Genomic DNA, 21,310 nt, shown 5'->3' with positions numbered 1-21,310 from the left:
CCTGCTGTTTTTCTGCCCTGTTATGACGTTTTGCAAACAATCTGTTTTACAATGTTTAATAAACATGCTAATTTTGGAGAATTTTTAAATATGGGGTAAAACTAAAAGAGTCATTCTTTTGAGTCATTTAGTTTGTCATGAGAGAAAAACACTGACATTTGTTTTCAATGTCACATGATTAACATATCATTGATAAATGTCACAGCTCCAAACTGCATATGGAGTTAGTTCAGACTAAAGCTAAACATTTAGCTCACAGCTAACTAAATACTACATTTAGTTAATAAACTAATTATTTTAAATGAAAGTTCAGTTTGAAACATTTTTCTGCTGGTTTCTGACTGTGTGACCAACGGCAGCATCATGCTGGTGGAAATCAGGTCAAATTCTGCTCAGGTTTTTTTCTTATGGTGTTAAATTATTACTATTACTGTCAATATTATTTATTCCTATATGGCTTTTACACTGTGTGAACCTTTATATCTGGAGCTGCTATTACACCTGGATTTACCTTTTCCAGGACAATAAAGGCTGTTTCTATTCTGTTCTGATCTTTCTCTGCAGTTGTGACTCACAGCAGGCGCAGCGATCGCAGTCCGTCGAAGGCGTGGAGTGGGATGCAGCGGATCTGGTTGTAGCTCAGGATGCTGAAAGAAACACAAACAAAACTCACTATTTTCTCAGGAATAAGAACATCTGAAGGCCGACTGGATTTTCTTTAAGGGTATCAGAGAAAAAGGGCTGAAAATGAATAATTGTAAAACCAAGTTTAATGATGATCTGTTGCATAAAATCTCCAAATCTGTGGTTATAATGGGACAAGAGGTATGAACGTTTTTAGGCCTGGATTTAAAAAGCATGAGGAAAACTCCAGGAAGTTGTTTCTATTTAATACAACATAAAAACCAAAAATGTCACCAGAAAACGAAATTCTCAGCAGGCTGTCCTGCAGGTAACCTGTAACTCACAGTGTGGCCAGCTGAGTCATGTTGCTGAAGGTGAAGGGAGCCACTGTGCTGATGCTGTTGTTGCTCAAATCCCTGCCAACAAACACAAAGAGTCAGCAACGAGCCAGCAGGGGGGGCCAGTGAGCACAGCAGCATGCTCACTGCGGTGGGACGGAGGGCAGGGAGGTTACGTACACCAGGGAGAGCTGCTTCAGGGCGGCCAGCTCCTTCGGAACCGACGACAGCTGGTTCCCCTCCAGGTACCTGACAGGAAACAAGCTGAGATCATTTCTGCTCTACATGGACCGACTTCAGAACCTCCAAAAACAATAATAAACACTTTATAAGCTTAATAAATGTTAATAACTGTTATAGCATTAATAAATGTTAATAATTGTTATAGCATTAATAAATGTTAATAACTGTTCTAACATTAATAAATGTTAATAATTGTTATAACATTAATAAATGTTAATAACTGTTCTAACATTAATAAATGTTAATAATTGTTATAACATTAATAAATGTTAATAATGTTATAACATTAATAAATGTTAATAATGTTATAACATTAATAATTGTTAATAACTGTTATAATATTAATAAATGCTAATAACTGTTATAACATTAATAATGTTAATAATGTTGTAACATTAATAAATGTTAATAATGTTATAACATTAATAAATGTTAATAATGTTATAACATTAATAAATGTTAATAACTGTTATAGCATTAATAAATGTTAATAACTGTTCTAACATTAATAAATGTTAATAATGTTATAACATTAATAAATGTTAATAACTGTTCTAACATTAATAAATGTTAATAATGTTATAACATTATTAAATGTTAATAACTGTTATAGCAGTTATAACATTATTAACATTAATAAATGTTAATAATGTTATATCATTAATAAATGTTAATAACTGTTCTAACATTAATAAATGTTAATAACTGTTATAGCATTAATAAATATTAATAACTGTTCTAACATTAATAAATGTTAATAACTGTTATAACATTAATAAATGTTAATAACTGTTCTAACATTAATAAATGTTAATAATGTTATAACATTATTAAATGTTAATAACTGTTCTAACATTAATAAATGTTAATAACTGTTATAACATTAATAAATGTTAATAATGTTATAACATTAATAAATGTTAATAATGTTATAACATTAATAAATGTTAATAATTGTTATAACATTAATAAAATGTTAATAACTGTTATAACATTAATAAATGTTAATAATGTTATAACATTAATAAATGTTAATAACTTATATATTAATAAATGTTAATAACTGTTATAACATTAATAAATGTTAATAACTGTTATAATTAATAAATGTTAATAATGTTAAAATAAATGTTAATAATGTTATAATTAATAACTGTTATAATATTAATAAATGTTAATAATGTTATAACATTAATAAATGTTAATAATGTTATAACATTAATAAATGTTAATAACTGTTATAATATTAATAAATGTTAATAACTGTTATAACATTAATAAATGTTAATAACTGTTATAATATTAATAAATGTTAATAATGTTATAACATTAATAAATGTTAATAACTGTTATAATATTAATAAATGTTAATAATGTTATAACATTAATAAATGTTAATAACTGTTATAATATTAATAAATGTTAATAACTGTTATAACATTAATAAATGTTAATAACTGTTATAACATTAATAAATGTTAATAATGTTATAACATTAATAAATGTTAATAATGTTGTAACATTATTAAATGTTAATAACTGTTATAACATTAATAAATGTTAATAATGTTATAACATTAATAAATGTTAATAATGTTATAACATTAATAAATGTTAATAAATGTTATAAATTAATAAATGTTAATAACTGTTATAACATTAATAAATGTTAATAATGTTATAACATTAATAAATGTTTAATAATGTTGTAACATTATTAAATGTTAATAACTGTTTAAACATTAATAAATGTTAATAATGTTATAACATTAATAAATGTTAATAATGTTATAACATTAATAAATGTTAATAACTGTTATAGCATTAATAAATGTTAATAACTGTTATAACATTAAATGTTAATAACTGTTATAACATTAATAAATGTTAATAACTGTTATAACATTAATAAATGTTAATAATGTTATAGCATTAATAAATGTTAATAACTGTTATAACATTAAATGTTAATAACAGTTATAACATTAATAAATGTTAATAATGTTATAACATTAATAAATGTTAATAACTGTTATAACATTAATAAATGTTAATAATGTTATAACATTAATAAATGTTAATAACTGTTATAACATTAATAAATGTTAATAACTATTCATAACAGTTTAACAATTCATTATGGTTGATAATGGTTTATGGCAGTTAATAACAGTTCAGAGCCGTCATTCGCGGTTAATAACTAAAACTAATCAAGTCTGAAGTCATATTCTTTTCACTCGACTCGAGTCTCAAAGTGGAGCCTCTGATAGTTTTCTAAATTTAATCGTCACCAAACGATCAGAAATGAAATGTTATTGTAACCATCAGACATGGTTTCCTGGATCCTGCTGATCCTCCTCAGGTCAGAAGTAGGTCATGTGGACAGAATGATGGAGTGTCTTCTCCAGGCTGATCAATACCTAATCACTGCTATTGACCCAGCAGCACCGGCCCATTTCACAGCTGCTCTGCTGCTGCGTGGATCTGGTTCTGCCTCAGAGCAATAACTCATGATTACTGCTGCAGGTTTCCAGACCCGACTCTGGCTTTCTGAAAACCGGTCTGCTGCGGCCCACTCACAGCTCCGTGGTGTCCTTGGGGATGCCCTTGGGCAGCGCGTGCAGGCCGCGGTTGCTGCAGCGCACCACTCCGTCTGAGCATGTGCAGACGTCAGGCAACCAGACGCAGGAAGGCAGCCATTTTCCTCGGCACCTGGACAGAGAGAGGAGACTGGTGAGAGAAACAGATCCACACCCCGAGTCTAAACCTGAACCTGAAAAATGTTACATTCTGAGGAATTATTAATGACTTCATTAAGAAACAACATTTATCTGGCTCATATCTGCAGGAAAACTGCAACCTGCGGTGACCTGATGTCCATCTGAAGGAAAGTTTACATTTTAAATACATTTAAAAGAAAGTAAACATTTTTTATGCAATTATTAAATTCAGAAGGAAAAACCCAGCAGCTCTTTAAAAATCGATCTATATAAATATTTGTGTGAGTGCTGGCTGACGTCCTATTTAACTGTGACCTGATTGGTTCTGTTAGAGTGAAAAGGTGCGAGTGGTTCTGAGTTGATCACCTGTTCAGGTTATTCTACTTTGTTTTCCTTCGCTGTGGTTCATCACAGCCGCTGGAGTTTCTGAACATTCAATAAACGACAGACTTGGACTGATGACCTCGTTCGTTTGCAGTAAACGTCACAACCAACATCAAATAGGACAAATATATTTGATTAAGTTTTAACAAACAAATGGCTTCTACCACAATAATTGTGTCAAATTACATTAATTATATCCCAAATTCAGCAGATTTGCCTTTCCCCTCTGCAGAGCTCTTTGCTTCCTCCCATCAGTCTGCAGTTTCTCATATTGACGTCATCAAACCAAATTTCAGATCCACCATAACTGACTGACACCTGCTGGCCTCAGGTTTACAACCAGCTTCTGACTGAGAAACCAGTAACCTGCTGAAACCAGTAACCTACTGAAACCAGTAACCTGCTGAAACCAGTAACCTACTGAAACCAGTAACCTACTGAAACCAGTAACCTACTGAAACCAGTAACCTACTGAAACCAGTAACCTGCTGAAACCAGTAACCTACTGAAACCAGTAACCTGCTGAAACCAGTAACCTATTGAAACCAGTGACCTACTGAAACCAGTAACCTACTGAAACCAGTAACCTGCTGAAACCAGTAAGCTACTGAAACCAGTAACCTACTGAAACCAGTAACCTACTGAAACCAGTAACCTGCTGAAACCAGTAACCTACTGAAACCAGTAACCTGCTGAAACCAGTAACCTATTGAAACCAGTAACCTGCTGAAACCAGTAACCTGCTGAAACCAGTAACCTGCTGAAACCAGTAACCTACTGAAACCAGTAACCTACTGAAACCAGTAACCTGCTGAAACCAGTAACCTACTGAAACCAGTAACCTGCTGAAACCAGCAACCTGCTGAAACCAGTAACCTATTGAAAACCAGTAACCTACTGAAACCAGTAACCTGCTTCCAGAGTCAGAATCTCACTGAGGAAGAAACTGCATTATCATTTCTATCACTTTATCATTTCTGATAAAACTGATGGATATTTGCATAGAAAATGAGTCAATAGGGTTTCATTTATAATTTCTATGTCTTCATGTCATGAGGTAGATCTCAGCCGGCTGGTGAGAGAAAAAGTAGATCTTGGTCTCAAAACGTTTGAGCTCCCCTGATCTAGAACTTAAGTTATAGATTATAGATTATAGAACACAAACCCACTAATTGATATTTGAAGCAGTAATTGATGTCTGTATCTGTGAAGCTAACTGAAGCTGCTGCAGACAAACAGAAGGAGTCGCTGTAGTTTGACAAATTCTCTGCTCCTTCAACTGGTAAGTCTGCTCGCAAACAGCACATTTACTTTTTAAGACGTTGTGGTTGTAATGATCCCTCATTCACACAAACAGACTGATTGCAATCACTCAGACTCTGATAAAAGGCTCAGAGATGAAAGCTGCTGTTGCTCTTGGCTGCAGCCTCTTCCAGCTCCGGCGTTCGGTCGGCAGCACGGCTCTGGTGGAGAACGCGAGCCGCCCAACCGCCGTCCCAAACGTAAAACAGCCCAGTGAAAACCATAATGAAGGATAATGAGAGTTGGAAGCCGAGCCAATCACAACACGACTGGAACTGGAGTTTATGCGTAATCTAAAAACGGAAAGCTTGCAGCCTCCATGTTGTTGAAACGCCGTCATGTGAACGAGACACGAAGGACAAACATCGCTGTTCACTGGGCCTGCAGCTTCCAGCAATACATTATTCTATAGATTATTCTGGGGATTAATCGATTATTCACCAGATTAATCTACTATTCTATCAGTTATTTTGATTTATTGATTAAACGTGAGAATAATCTATACCTGCAGCAGCAGGCTGCAGCAGCAGCGGCCTGCTGCTCGTGGCTGCAGCAGCAGCCAGCAGCTCGTGGCTGCAGCAGCGGCTCAGGCTAATTGAACTAACATCTCAATGTGCGCTAAATATCTGCTCACAAATTCAATTAACTTTACCTTTCCCCCGGCTGCATGTGGACACCTTAACGATGTTTCAGCTCACTAAAAATAGACCCAGTGTGTGTGTGTGTGTGTGTGTGTCTCTGTGTGTGTGTCTCAGTGTGTGTGTGTGTGTGTGTGTGTGTGTGTCTCAGTGTGTGTGTGTGTGTGTGTGTGTGTGTGTGTGTGTGTGTGTGTGTGTGTGTGTGTGTGTGTGTGTGTGTGTGTGTGTGTGTCTCAGTGTGTGTGTGTGTGTGTGGAGCACACCGTGGTGGGCAGTGTGTTAGTTTCAGATCTCTGACTGTTGGTTCGCAGCCAGAGATCAATCGATTTCATATTGCTGCTGATCCAGATCTGTGATTCTACGACCTGAGCCATGAAACAAAGGTCAAACAAAACGCCTCATTTTCACTTTGCATTAAGGATTCACCATGCTGCTCCTTATGCATTACTTTTTATTTTAGGGGATGAGAAGGATTTACGGTTGGACATTAGGCTGGGCTGAATCAGGGTTCAAGGTGGGACGGATTTATGAGAAGGTCTGAGAAAAACTCTGGTTTCTACAGGAACCAAACCCAAAATCTCCGAAACCATTTCCTGGAAACATAAAAGGGAAGTTGGAAAAGTTTCACCTTCTGCACTTATAACATTTAATTTCCCTTTGAGGCCAATAAAGTACGTCTGATTTGAAATTCAACACACAACAAAAGCTGACGACCAGAGAGAGGGACGGTTGGATGCTTGGTTGGATGTTTGGTTGGATGTTTGGTTGGATGTTTAGTTGGATGTTTAGTTGGATGCTTGGTTGGATGTTTGGTTGGATGTTTGGTTGGATGTTTAGTTGGATGTTTGGTTGGATGTTTAGTTGGATGTTTAGTTGGATGCTTGGTTGGATGTTTGGTTGGATGTTTGGTTGGATGTTTGGTTGGATGCTTGGTTGGATGTTTAGTTGGATGTTTGGTTGGATGTTTAGTTGGATGTTTGGTTGGATGTTTTAGTTGGATGCTTGGTTGGATGTTTGGTTGGATGTTTGGTTGGATGTTTGGTTGGATGCTTGGTTGGATGCTTGGTTGGATGTTTAGTTGGATGTTTGGTTGGATGTTTAGTTGGATGTTTGGTTGGATGTTTAGTTGGATGCTTGGTTGGATGTTTGGTTGGATGTTTGGTTGGATGTTTGGTTGGATGTTTGGTTGGATGCTTGGTTGGATGTTTAGTTGGATGTTGGTTGGATGTTTAGTTGGATGTTTGGTTGGATGTTTAGTTGGATGTTTGGTTGGATGTTTAGTTGGATGTTTGGTTGGATGTTTAGTTGGATGCTTGGTTGGATGCTTGGTTGGATGTTTAGTTGGATGTTTGGTTGAATGTTTGGTTGGATGTTTGGTTGGATGCTTGGTTGGATGTTTAGTTGGATGTTTGGTTGGATGTTTAGTTGGATGTTTGGTTGGATGTTTAGTTGGATGTTGGATGTTTGGATGTTGGATGTTGGATGTTTGGTTGGATGTTTGGTTGGATGTTGGATGCTTGGTTGGATGCTTGGTTGGATGTTTAGTTGGATGTTTGGTTGAATGTTTGGTTGGATGTTTGGTTGGATGCTTGGTTGTTTAGTTGGATGTTTGGTTGGATGTTTAGTTGGATGTTTGGTTGGATGTTTGGTTGGATGTTTGGTTGGATGTTTAGTTGGATGTTTGGTTGGATGCTTGGTTGGATGTTTGGTTGGATGTTTGGTTGGATGTTTGGTTGGATGCTTGGTTGGATGTTTGGTTGGATGTTTGGTTGGATGTTTAGTTGGATGCTTGGTTGGATGTTTGGTTGGATGTTTGGTTGGATGTTTAGTTGGATGTTTGGTTGGATGTTTGGTTGGATGTTTAGTTGGATGTTTAGTTGGATGTTTGGTTGGATGTTTGGTTGGATGTTTGGTTGGATGTTTAGTTGGATGCTTGGTTGGATGTTTGGTTGGATGTTGGTTGGATGTTTGGTTGGATGCTTGGTTGGATGTTTAGTTGGATGTTTGGTTGGATGTTTAGTTGGATGTTTGGTTGGATGTTTAGTTGGATGTTTGGTTGGATGTTTAGTTGGATGTTTGGTTGGATGTTTAGTTGGATGCTTGGTTGGATGCTTGGTTGGATGTTTAGTTGGATGTTTGGTTGAATGTTTGGTTGGATGTTTGGTTGGATGCTTGGTTGTTTAGTTGGATGTTTGGTTGGATGTTTAGTTGGATGTTTGGTTGGATGTTTGGTTGGATGTTTAGTTGGATGTTTAGTTGGATGCTTGGTTGGATGTTTGGTTGGATGTTTGGTTGGATGTTTGGTGGATGCTTGGTTGGATGTTTGGTTGGATGTTTGCTTGGATGCTTGGTTGGATGTTTGGTTGGATGTTTGGTTGGATGCTTGGTTGGATGTTTGGTTGGATGTTTGGTTGGATGCTTGGTTGGATGTTTGGTTGGATGTTTGGTTGGATGTTTGGTTGGATGCTTGGTTGGATGTTTGGTTGGATGTTTGGTTGGATGCTTGGTTGGATGCTTGGTTGGATGTTTAGTTGGATGTTTGGTTGGATGTTTGGTTGGATGCTTAGTTGGATGCTTGGTTGGATGTTTGGTTGGATGTTTAGTTGGATGTTTGGTTGGATGTTTGGATGTTTGTTTGGATGTTTGGTTAGATGCTTGGTTGTTTAGTTGGATGTTTGGTTGGATGTTTAGTTGGATGTTTGGTTGGATGTTTGGATGTTTGTTTGGATGTTTGGTTAGATGCTTGGTTGTTTAGTTGGATGTTGGTTGGTTGTTTAGTTGGATGTTTGGTTGGATGTTTGGATGTTTGTTTGGATGTTTGGTTAGATGCTTGGTTGTTTAGTTGGATGTTTGGTTGGATGTTTAGTTGGATGTTTGGTTGGATGCTTGGTTGGATGTTTGGTTGGATGTTTAGTTGGATGTTTGGTTGGATGTTTGGTTGGATGCTTGGTTGGATGTTTAGTTGGATGTTTGGTTGGATGTTTGGTTGGATGTTTGGTTGGATGTTTAGTTGGATGTTTAGTTGGATGCTTGGTTGGATGTTTGGTTGGATGTTTGGTTGGATGTTTGGTTGGATGCTTGGTTGGATGTTTGGTTGGATGTTTGGTTGGATGCTTGGTTGGATGTTTGGTTGGATGTTTGGTTGGATGCTTGGTTGGATGTTTGGTTGGATGTTTGGTTGGATGCTTGGTTGGATGTTTGGTTGGATGTTTGGTTGGATGTTTGGTTGGATGCTTGGTTGGATGTTTGGTTGGATGTTTGGTTGGATGCTTGGTTGGATGCTTGGTTGGATGTTTAGTTGGATGTTTGGTTGGATGTTTGGTTGGATGTTTAGTTGGATGTTTGGTTGGATGTTTGGTTGAATGTTTGGTTGGATGTTTGGTTGGATGTTTAGTTGGATACTTGGTTGGATGTTTAGTTGGATGTTTGGTTGGATGTTTAGTTGGATGTTTGGTTGGATGTTTGGTTGGATGTTTGGTTGGATGTTTAGTTGGATGCTTGGTTGGATGTTTGGTTGGATGTTTGGTTGGTTGGATGTTTGGTTGGATGCTTGGTTGGATGCTTGGTTGGATGTTTGGTTGGATGCTTGGTTGGATGCTTGGTTGGATGTTTGGTTGGATGTTTGGTTGGTTGGATGTTTGGTTGGATGTTTGGTTGGATGCTTGGTTGGATGCTTGGTTGGATGTTTAGTTGGATGTTTGGTTGGATGTTTGGATGTTTGGTTGGATGCTTGGTTGGATGCTTGGTTGTTTAGTTGGATGTTTGGTTGGATGTTTAGTTGGATGTTTGGTTGGATGTTTGGTTGGATGTTTGGTTGGATGTTTGGTTGGATGTTTAGTTGGATGCTTGGTTGGATGTTTAGTTGGATGTTTGGTTGGATGTTTAGTTGGATGTTTGGTTGGATGTTTGGTTGGATGTTTGGTTGGATGCTTGGTTGGATGCTTGGTTGGATGTTTGGTTGGATGTTTGGTTGGATGTTTGGTTGGATGCTTGGTTGGATGTTTGGTTGGATGTTTGGTTTGATGCTTGGTTGGATGTTTAGTTGGATGTTTGGTTGGATGTTTGGTTGGATGTTTGGTTGGATGCTTGGTTGGATGTTTGGTTGGATGTTTGGTTGGATGTTTGGTTGGATGCTTGGTTGGATGCTTGGTTGGATGTTTGGTTGGATGTTTGGTTGGATGTTTAGTTTGATGTTTGGTTGGATGCTTGGTTGGATATTTGGTTGGATGTTTAGTTGGATGTTTGGTTGGATGTTTGGTTGGATGCTTGGTTGGATGTTTGGTTGGATGCTTGGTTGGATGTTTGGTTGGATGCTTGGTTGGATGCTTGGTTGGATGTTTGGTTGGATGTTTGGTTGGATGTTTAGTTGGATGTTTGGTTGGATGTTTGGTTGGATGCTTGGTTGGATGTTTGGTTGGATGTTTGGTTGGATGCTTGGTTGGATGTTTAGTTGGATGTTTGGTTGGATGTTTGGTTGGATGCTTGGTTGGATGCTTGGTTGGATATTTGTTGGATGTTTGGTTGGATGTTTAGTTGGATGTTTGGTTGGATGTTTGGTTGGATGTTTGGTTGGATGTTTGGTTGGATGCTTGGTTGGATGTTTGGTTGGATGTTTGGTTGGATGCTTGGTTGGATGTTTAGTTGGATGTTTGGTTGGATGTTTGGTTGGATGTTTGGTTGGATGCTTGGTTGGATGTTTGGTTGGATGTTTGGTTGGATGTTTGGTTGGATGCTTGGTTGGATGCTTGGTTGGATGTTGGTTGGATGTTTGGTTGGATGTTTAGTTTGATGTTTGGTTGGATGTTTGGTTGGATGCTTGGTTGGATGTTTGGTTGGATGTTTGGTTGGATGCTTGGTTGGATGTTTAGTTGGATGTTTGGTTGGATGTTTGGTTGGATGCTTGGTTGGATGCTTGGTTGGATATTTGGTTGGATGTTTGGTTGGATGTTTAGTTGGATGTTTGGTTGGATGTTTGGTTGGATGCTTGGTTGGATGCTTGGTTGGATATTTGGTTGGATGTTTGGTTGGATGTTTAGTTGGATGTTTGGTTGGATGCTTGGTTGGATGCTTGGTTGGATGTTTGGTTGGATGCTTGGTTGGATGTTTAGTTGGATGTTTGGTTGGATGCTTGGTTGGATATTTGGTTGGATGTTTAGTTGGATGTTTGGTTGGATGTTTGGTTGGATGCTTGGTTGGATGTTTGGTTGGATGCTTGGTTGGATGTTTAGTTGGATGTTTGGTTGGATGTTTAGTTGGATGTTTGGTTGGATATTTGGTTGGATGTTTGGTTGGATGTTTAGTTGGATGCTTGGTTGGATGTTTAGTTGGATGTTTGGTTGGATGTTTGGTTGGATGCTTGGTTGGATGTTTGGTTGGATGTTTGGTTGGATGCTTGGTTGGATGTTTAGTTGGATGTTTGGTTGGATGCTTGGTTGGATATTTGGTTGGATGTTTAGTTGGATGTTTGGTTGGATATTTGGTTGGATGTTTGGTTGGATATTTGGTTGGATGTTTGGTTGGATATTTGGTTGGATGTTTGGTTGGATATTTGGTTGGATGTTTGGTTGGATGTTTGGTTGGATGTTTGGTTGGATGTTTGGTTGGATCAGGGTCTGGAGGTAAATCAGATTTGCGGTGTTTAAGTTTTTTGTCTCTGGAGATTCTAGGAAACTTAAATTTTTCTTTTTATGTTTGACATTCATACCATTTAATGAGAAAAGTTCAGGGTTCCTTCCTGAAGGAAGGAAACCTGAATTAGCATAATTAGCATCATAAACATCCTTAGCATTAGCATGCCTGGTGTCTGACCGTCGCAGGTGAAGTCGGGCGTGGCTACGTCCTGGATGGGGATCTCCTTCAGGAAGCCGGGCCTTTGGCAGCGCGGGTTCCCGCTCACCACCCGGGTCTTCTTCAGCCACTGGCCCAGCCAGGCCAGGTGGCAGTCGCACAAGTACGGGTTGGACAGCAGGTTACTGTGGACGGGAAAGGGGTCAGAGGTCAGAAAAAAACTCAGCTTGATTCCATCCACAGCTTGAGTCAGAATTAACATCCCATAATAGAGAGACTAGCTCATAAAATTTAGATCTGCAAACATAAATATATCCAAGAGAAGAGAGGGAAGGTTGTTTTTTATTTCCATCCATTCAGAGGAGAATGGAAGTGAAAGTAAAGGCTCCGGTTGCTCTCCCCTCATCGCCTCTTTCTCTTTGTTTCTGTTTCTAAACAGAAAATGTAAACGTCACACGCAGTGACATTGGATCCAAAGCTCTATGGGCCTGTTCAGCTGCAGCTGTTTTAATCAGGTATGAACTTTACTGGGTTTATATGATGTTCTATTGCTGTGGTTTGCATGAAGCTAGTCCTGCTGTGGTTAGCATAAATCTAGTCCTAATGTGGTTAGCATGAAGCTAGTCCTGGTGTGGTTAGCATTAAGCTAGTCCTGCTGCGGTTAGCATGAAGCTAGTCCTGCTGTGGTTAGCATGAAGCTACTCCTGGTGTGGTTAGCATGAAGCTAGTCCTGGTGTGGTTAGCATGAAGCTAGTCCTGCTGTGGTTAGCATTAAGCAAGTCCTGCTACGGTTAGCATGAAGCTAGTCCTGCTGTGGTTAGCAGGAAGCTAGTCCTGCTGCGGTTAGCATGAAGCTAGTCCTGGTGTGTTTAGCATGAAGCTAGTCCTGCTGTGGTTAGCATTAAGCTAGTCCTGCTGTGGTTAGCATTAAGCTAGTCCTGCTGTGGTTAGCATTATTCTAGTCCTGGTGTGGTTAGCATGAAGCTAGTCCTGCTGTGGTTAGCATTATTCTAGTCCTGGTGTGGTTAGCATGAAGCTAGTCCTGGTGTGTTTAGCATGAAGCTAGTCCTGCTGTGGTTAGCATTAAGCTAGTCCTGCTGTGGTTAGCATTAAGCTAGTCCTGCAGTGGTTAGCATTATTCTAGTCCTGGTGTGGTTAGCATGAAGCTAGTCCTGCTGTGGTTAGCATTAAGCTAGTCCTGCTGCGGTTAGCATGAAGCTAGTCCTGCTGTGGTTAGCATTAAGCTACTCCTGTGTGGTTAGCATGAAGCTAGTCCTGCTGTGGTTAGCATTAAGCTAGTCCTGCTGCGGTTAGCATGAAGCTAGTCCTGCTGTGGTTAGCATGAAGCTAGTCCAGGTGTGGTTAGCATGAAGCTAGTTCTGGTGTGGTTAGCATGAAGCTAGTCCTGGTGTGTTTAGCATGAAGCTAGTCCTGCTGTGGTTAGCATTAAGCTAGTCCTGCTGTGGTTAGCATTAAGCTAGTCCTGCTGTGGTTAGCATTATTCTAGTCCTGGTGTGGTTAGCATGAAGCTAGTCCTGCTGTGGTTAGCATTAAGCTAGTCCTGCTGCGGTTAGCATGAAGCTAGTCCTGCTGTGGTTAGCATTAAGCTACTCCTGGTGTGGTTAGCATGAAGCTAGTCCTGCTGTGGTTAGCATTAAGCTGGTCCTGCTGCGGTTAGCATGAAGCTAGTCCTGCTGTGGTTAGCATGAAGCTAGTCCAGGTGTGGTTAGCATGAAGCTAGTTCTGGTGTGGTTAGCATGAAGCTAGTCCTGCTGTGGTTAGCATTAAGCTACTCCCGGTGTGGTTAGCATGAAGCTAGTCCTGCTGTGGTTAGCATTAAGCTACTCCTGGTGTGGTTAGCATGAAGCTAGTCCTGCTGTGGTTAGCATTAAGCTACTCCTGGTGTGGTTAGCATAAAGCTAGTCCTGCTGTGGTTAGTATCCAATATAATAGTTAAATACTTTGCAGTAAACCCCCGAAATGTTATTTTCTTTTTGAGTAATGTTCATGTTCGTGTCGTTTCCCTCGGTTCCTGTTTTTCCTTTCTGCTCTTCGCTCTGCGCCGACGGGACCGGAGGTCAGATCACGGGGCGAATCGACATCATGGGGCAGATTAATCATATTTATAATTCAAGAACTTTCCGTGTATGAAGTCAGAGGATGAAGCAATTTTGGACCAGAATCGTTTAGGTGCAACCATTAAAAGAAAACGCTGCGGGTCAGAACCGGGTGCTGGTCGCATCAGAACCGGACTCCGGCCCAAACCAACAAACGTTTTCTCGTTCTGCTCCATCTGACTGAAACATTCTGAAACATGCAGCATGTGCAGCGACACACACAACGCTGCAGTCGGGTCAGTTGAAGAGTTTCCCTCAGGAATTATCTGCTAGTTGCAGAACCAACGTCACACAGAACCGAGGAGCAACGGAGCAACGAAGAGACACTCAGAGGTCGATACTGAAGACAAGAATCGGACCGAAGAGAGACAAGCTGGTACTCTCCACACAGAGACAGGAAAACAGACGAACACCAGATTGAAACGACTCTAAACCTTTAAGAAGAGACTGTAAACTGGATGTGAAGAGTTTCTACCAGCCAGCCTCCATCTGGTTGGTCAGAGCATCTTCATCTCAACTGGAACCAAACCAGTCTGATCCCAACCCCTCCTCTTCCTCACATCCAAACTAATCAAATCAGATCAATTGGTTTAATAATCCAGCAGGTCGTTGCAGCAGCAGCTGAGCTCGGCTTCAGCAGGACAAACCCAAACTGCAGCTCCAGTGTGTGTGTGAGGTGTGTGTGAGGTGTGTGTCTCTGTGTGTGTCTCTGTGTGTGTGAGGTGTGTGTGAGGTGTGTGTGAGGTGTGTGTGAGGTGTGTGTGAGGTGTGTGTCTCTGTGTGTGTCTCTGTGTGTGAGGTTTGTGTGAGGTGTGTGTGAGGTGTGTGTGAGGTGTGTGTGAGGTGTGTGTGAGGTGTGTGTGAGGTGTGTGTCTCTGTGTGTGTCTCTGTGTGTGTCTCTGTGTGTGTGAGGTGTGTGTGAGGTGGTGTGAGGTGTGTGTGAGGTGTGCCTGTCGATACTTTGATGTCCTGGGATTCCAGCCAATCGACTCGATGAAGATGAGCGTCTGTGAGGAAGATGATTTCCACAGAGAAACATGCAGCAATATCCAGCTGTGTGTGTGAGAGATGCAGGTGAGGATGAGGAGGTGAGGAAGGTGACTCACATGGTGGAGAGCGAGTGCAGGGTGGCGAAGGCCCCCGGGGCGATGCTGGAGATCCGGTTGTCGTAGAGGGAGAGGAGGCGCACCGAGCTCAGGCCGCTGAAGGTGCCATTATCGATGCAGCTGATCTGGTTGCTGCGCAGCATGCTGCACACACACACACACACAGAGACACACACACACACAGAGACACACACAAACACGCACGCACGCACACACACACACACACACAGAGACACACACACACACACACACACACAGAGACACACACACACACACGCACGCACACACACACAGAGACACACACACACGCACGCACACACACACACACAGAGACACACACACCACACATACACAGAGACACACACACACACAGAGACACACACAAACACGCACGCACGCACACACACACACACACAGAGACACACACACACACACAGAGACACACACACACACGCACGCACACATACACACACAGAGAGACACACACACACACACACATACACACACACACACAGAGACACACACACACAGAGACACACACAAACACGCACGCACGCACACACACACACACACACAGAGACACACACACACACACAGAGACACACACACACACACAGACACACATACACACACACACACAGAGACACACACACACACGCACGCACACACACACACACACACACACACACACAGAGAAACACACACACACACACACACAGAGACACACACACACACAGAGACACACACACACACACGCACGCACACACACACACAGAGACACACACACACACAGAGACACACACACACACACGCACTCACACATACACACACACACACAGAGACACACACAGACACACATACACACACACACACAGAGACACACACACACACACACGCACACACACACACACACACACACAGAGACATACACACACAGAGAAACACACACACACACACACACACACACGCACGCACACACGCACACACACACACACACACACAGTTTAAAAAACCACTTCATCAGATTTTTCTACAGATCATTTCTAACATAAATAATTATATTTTCATAATTTATTAGACATTAAAATTATTTCCCTGTGGGAATAATCCCTGATCAGATTAAATTGATCAGGGATTTAAAATAATCCCTGATCATTTTAATCTGTGATCAATCTCCCAGCATTCCTTGCTCTCAGATTTCCTCGTCTCTCATTGGCTGACGTTTCAAATCTTCCCCAACAGAAAAAGAATTTCACATGTGAAACCAGGAACCGCATAAGAGATGCACAGGTGGACTTCAGGATCTGAAATGACGTAAACTGCTTGTGTGGGAAAAAAAAGATTTTTCATCAGTTTGAAAGGCTAATAAATAGATTCATAAAGATAAACGTAAAGATATTAATCATTTGAACATGTTTCCATTAGGTTTATAAATGACATAGTTGCAGTTTTCTGTATAAATGACTGTTTTTCTTTATTTCAGTTAATGAAACGTTTTTGCTACGTCAGTTTTTGTTGGTTTTATTTAACTGTAATAACATTGTGTTGGTGACTTTGTGATGAAGAATCGATCCAGCGTTTCCCTCGTTTCTGACTGCCAGTAATTATTTCACTGAAATGATTCAGGACAGAAGATTTGATCTGAGATGATGTCATCCTGGACAGGAAGCGCGCTGCCGGCCATGTCGGCCCGGAACATGACATCATCAGGAAGCGTAAGTGAGTTAGTTAGCATTAGCAATCTCTGGACAGGCTAACCAGGTTAGCGGGGCTATTACTGGAGCAGGAGCCTCTTAACATAATACAGAGACCGCCATGATGGCATTAGGGACTCATTAGTGTGTGTATATGTACATGATAGCATTACAGTGTGTCACACACACACCCACACCCACCTACCCCCCTCCACCCCTCCCCCCCCCCACACACACACACACTCTGGTCTTAATTGGACGGTGTGTGTCAGGCGTGTCCCTCTGGTTTCTGTTTCTGTTCTTCCTGTGAGGACAGGAGCTGCTGAAGGAAATTAACAAAAATGGCTGAAAGGAAACATAAAATATTTTCAAATCTAAGCCATTTTATTTAGGGGCCCACCAATTTATTGGTATTGATCTCCATAATTTTGGTGATCGGTGGATTTTCACATGTGAAGCCAATCTTATCCACCGATCTTATGAAGCTTCCCAAAGGTCTAAGAAACAAGAAGTGTGCTCCTCTGCTCTCTGGTGAGAAAGGCTTGACTGGCAGACCGCTCCGCCATAACTATAGCATAACTATAGCATAACTATAGAATAACTATAGCATAACTATAGCATAACTATAGAATAACTATAGCATAACTATAGAATAACTATAGCATAACTATAGAATAACTATAGCATAACTATAGCATAACTATAGAATAACTATAGCATAACTATAGCATAACTATAGAATAACTATAGCATAACTATAGAATAACTATAGCATAACTATAGCATAACTATAGAATAACTATAGAATAACTATAGCATAACTATAGCATAACTATAGAATAACTATAGAATAACTATAGCATAACTATAGAATAACTATAGCATAACTATAGAATAACTATAGAATAACTATAGAATAACTATAGCATAACTATAGAATAACTATAGAATAACTATAGCATAACTATAGAATAACTATAGCATAACTATAGCATAACTATAGCATAACTATAGCATAACTATAGAATAACTATAGCATAACTATAGAATAACTATAGCATAACTATAGCATAACTATAGAATAACTATAGCATAACTATAGAATAACTATAGCATAACTATAGCATAACTATAGAATAACTATAGAATAACTATAGCATAACTATAGCATAACTATAGAATAACTATAGAATAACTATAGCATAACTATAGCATAACTATAGAATAACTATAGCATAACTATAGAATAACTATAGAATAACTATAGAATAACTATAGCATAACTATAGAATAACTATAGAATAACTATAGCATAACTATAGAATAACTATAGCATAACTATAGAATAACTATAGAATAACTATAGAATAACTATAGCATAACTATAGAATAACTATAGAATAACTATAGCATAACTATAGAATAACTATAGCATAACTATAGCATAACTATAGAATAACTATAGCATAACTATAGCATAACTATAGCATAACTATAGCATAACTATAGAATAACTATAGCATAACTATAGCATAACTATAGAATAACTATAGCATAACTATAGAATAACTATAGCATAACTATAGCATAACTATAGAATAACTATAGAATAACTATAGCATAACTATAGAATAACTATAGAATAACTATAGAATAACTATAGCATAACTATAGAATAACTATAGCATAACTATAGCATAACTATAGAATAACTATAGCATAACTATAGAATAACTATAGCATAACTATAGAATAACTATAGCATAACTATAGAATAACTATAGCATAACTATAGAATAACTATAGCATAACTATAGCATAACTATAGCATAACTATAGCATAACTATAGAATAACTATAGCATAACTATAGCATAACTATAGAATAACTATAGAATAACTATAGCATAACTATAGAATAACTATAGCATAACTATAGAATAACTATAGAATAACTATAGAATAACTATAGCATAACTATAGAATAACTATAGAATAACTATAGAATAACTATAGCATAACTATAGAATAACTATATAGAATAACTATAGCATAACTATAGCATAACTATAGAATAACTATAGCATAACTATAGAATAACTATAGAATAACTATAGCATAACTATAGAATAACTATAGCATAACTATAGCATAACTATAGAATAACTATAGAATAACTTAGCATAACTATAGAATAACTATAGAATAACTATAGCATAACTATAGAAATAACTATAGCATAACTATAGAATAACTATAGCATAACTATAGAATAACTATAGCATAACTATAGAATAACTATAGCATAACTATAGAATAACTATAGAATAACTATAGCATAACTATAGAATAACTTAGCATAACTATAGCATAACTATAGAATAACTATAGCATAACTATAGATAACTATAGCATAACTATAGAATAACTATAGCATAACTATAGCATAACTATAGAATAACTATAGCATAACTATAGCATAACTATAGAAACTATAGCATAACTATAGAATAATATAGAATATATAGCATAACTATAGCATAACTATAGCATAACTATAGAATAACTATAGCATAACTATAGAATAACTATAGCATAATTATAGCAAACTATAGATAACTATAGCATAACTATAGAATAACTATAGCATAACTATAGCATAACTATAGCATAACTATAGAATAACTATAGCATAACTATAGAAAACTATAGAATAAACTTAGCATAACTATAGAATAACTATAGCATAACTATAGAATAACTATAGAATAACTATAGCATAACTATAGAATAACTAGCATAACTATAGAATAACTATAGCATAACTATGCATAACTATAGAATAACTATAGCATAACTATAGCATAACTATAGCATAACTATAGCATAACTATAGAATAACTATAGAATAACTATAGCTAAACTATAGCATAACTATAGCATAACTATAGAATAACTATAGCATAACTATAGAATAACTATAGCATAATTATAGCATAACTATAGAATAACTATAGCATAACTATAGAATAACTATAGCATAACTATAGCATAACTATAGCATAACTATAGAATAACTATAGCATAACTATAGAATAACTATAGCATAACTATAGAATAACTATAGCATAACTATAGAAACTATAGCATAACTATAGAATAACTATAGCATAACTATAGAATACTATAGAATAACTATAGAATAACTATAGCATAACTATAGAATAACTATAGAATAACTATAGAATAACTATAGCATAACTATAGAATAACTATAGAATAACTATAGCATAACTATAGCATAACTATAGAATAACTATAGCATAACTATAGAATAACTATAGAATAACTATAGCATAACTATAGAATAACTATAGCATAACTATAGCATAACTATAGAATAACTATAGCATAACTATAGAATAACTATAGAATAACATAGCATAACTATAGAATAACTATAGCATAACTATAGAATAACTATAGCATAACTATAGAATAACTATAGCATAACTATAGAATAACTATAGCATAACTATAGAATAACTATAGAATAACTATAGCATAACTATAGAATAACTATAGCATAACTATAGCATAACTATAGAATAACTATAGCATAACTATAGAATAACTATAGCATAACTATAGAATAACTATAGCATAACTATAGCATAACTATAGAATAACTATAGCATAACTATAGCATAACTATAGCATAACTATAGCATAACTATAGAATAACTATAGAATAACTATAGCATAAACTATAGCATAACTATAGCATAACTATAGAATAACTATAGCATAACTATAGAATAACTATAGCATAATTATAGCATAACTATAGAATAACTATAGCATAACTATAGAATAACTATAGCATAACTATAGCATAACTATAGCATAACTATAGAATAACTATAGCATAACTATAGAATAACTATAGAATAACTATAGCATAACTATAGAATAACTATAGCATAACTATAGAATAACTATAGAATAAACTATAGCATAACTATAGAATAACTATAGCATAACTATAGAATAACTATAGCATAACTATAGCATAACTATAGCATAACTATAGCATAAACTATAGAATAACTATAGAATAACTATAGCATAACTATAGCATAACTATAGCATAACTATAGAATAACTATAGCATAAACTATAGAATAACTATAGCATAACTATAGCATAACTATAGAATAACTATAGCATAACTATAGCATAACTATAGCATAACTATAGAATAACTATAGAATAACTATAGAATAACTATAGCATAACTATAGCATAACTATAGCATAACTATAGAATAACTATAGAATAACTATAGCATAACTATA

At 37.3% G+C, this 21,310-nt stretch overlaps 1 protein-coding gene across 1 annotated transcript in view; it reads right to left on the bottom strand.

The window, feature by feature from the left end:
* LOC129360397 (slit homolog 3 protein-like) overlaps nucleotides 1–21,310 on the bottom strand; it is a 189,794-nt gene that overhangs the window by 13,532 nt on the left and 154,952 nt on the right. The window contains 7 exon segments of the mRNA XM_055030585.1: nucleotides 576–647; nucleotides 969–1,040; nucleotides 1,143–1,211; nucleotides 3,786–3,885; nucleotides 3,888–3,917; nucleotides 12,058–12,221; nucleotides 15,260–15,403. Coding sequence (XP_054886560.1) covers nucleotides 576–647; nucleotides 969–1,040; nucleotides 1,143–1,211; nucleotides 3,786–3,885; nucleotides 3,888–3,917; nucleotides 12,058–12,221; nucleotides 15,260–15,403 — 651 coding nt within the window.

Source organism: Poeciliopsis prolifica, unplaced genomic scaffold (genome assembly GCF_027474105.1).
Source record: "Poeciliopsis prolifica strain line A6 unplaced genomic scaffold, Auburn_PproV2 SCAFFOLD006, whole genome shotgun sequence".
NCBI lineage: Eukaryota > Metazoa > Chordata > Actinopteri > Cyprinodontiformes > Poeciliidae > Poeciliopsis > Poeciliopsis prolifica.
The sequence above is the reverse complement of the archived record's forward strand: the minus strand, read 5'-3'. Positions and strand labels throughout refer to the sequence as shown.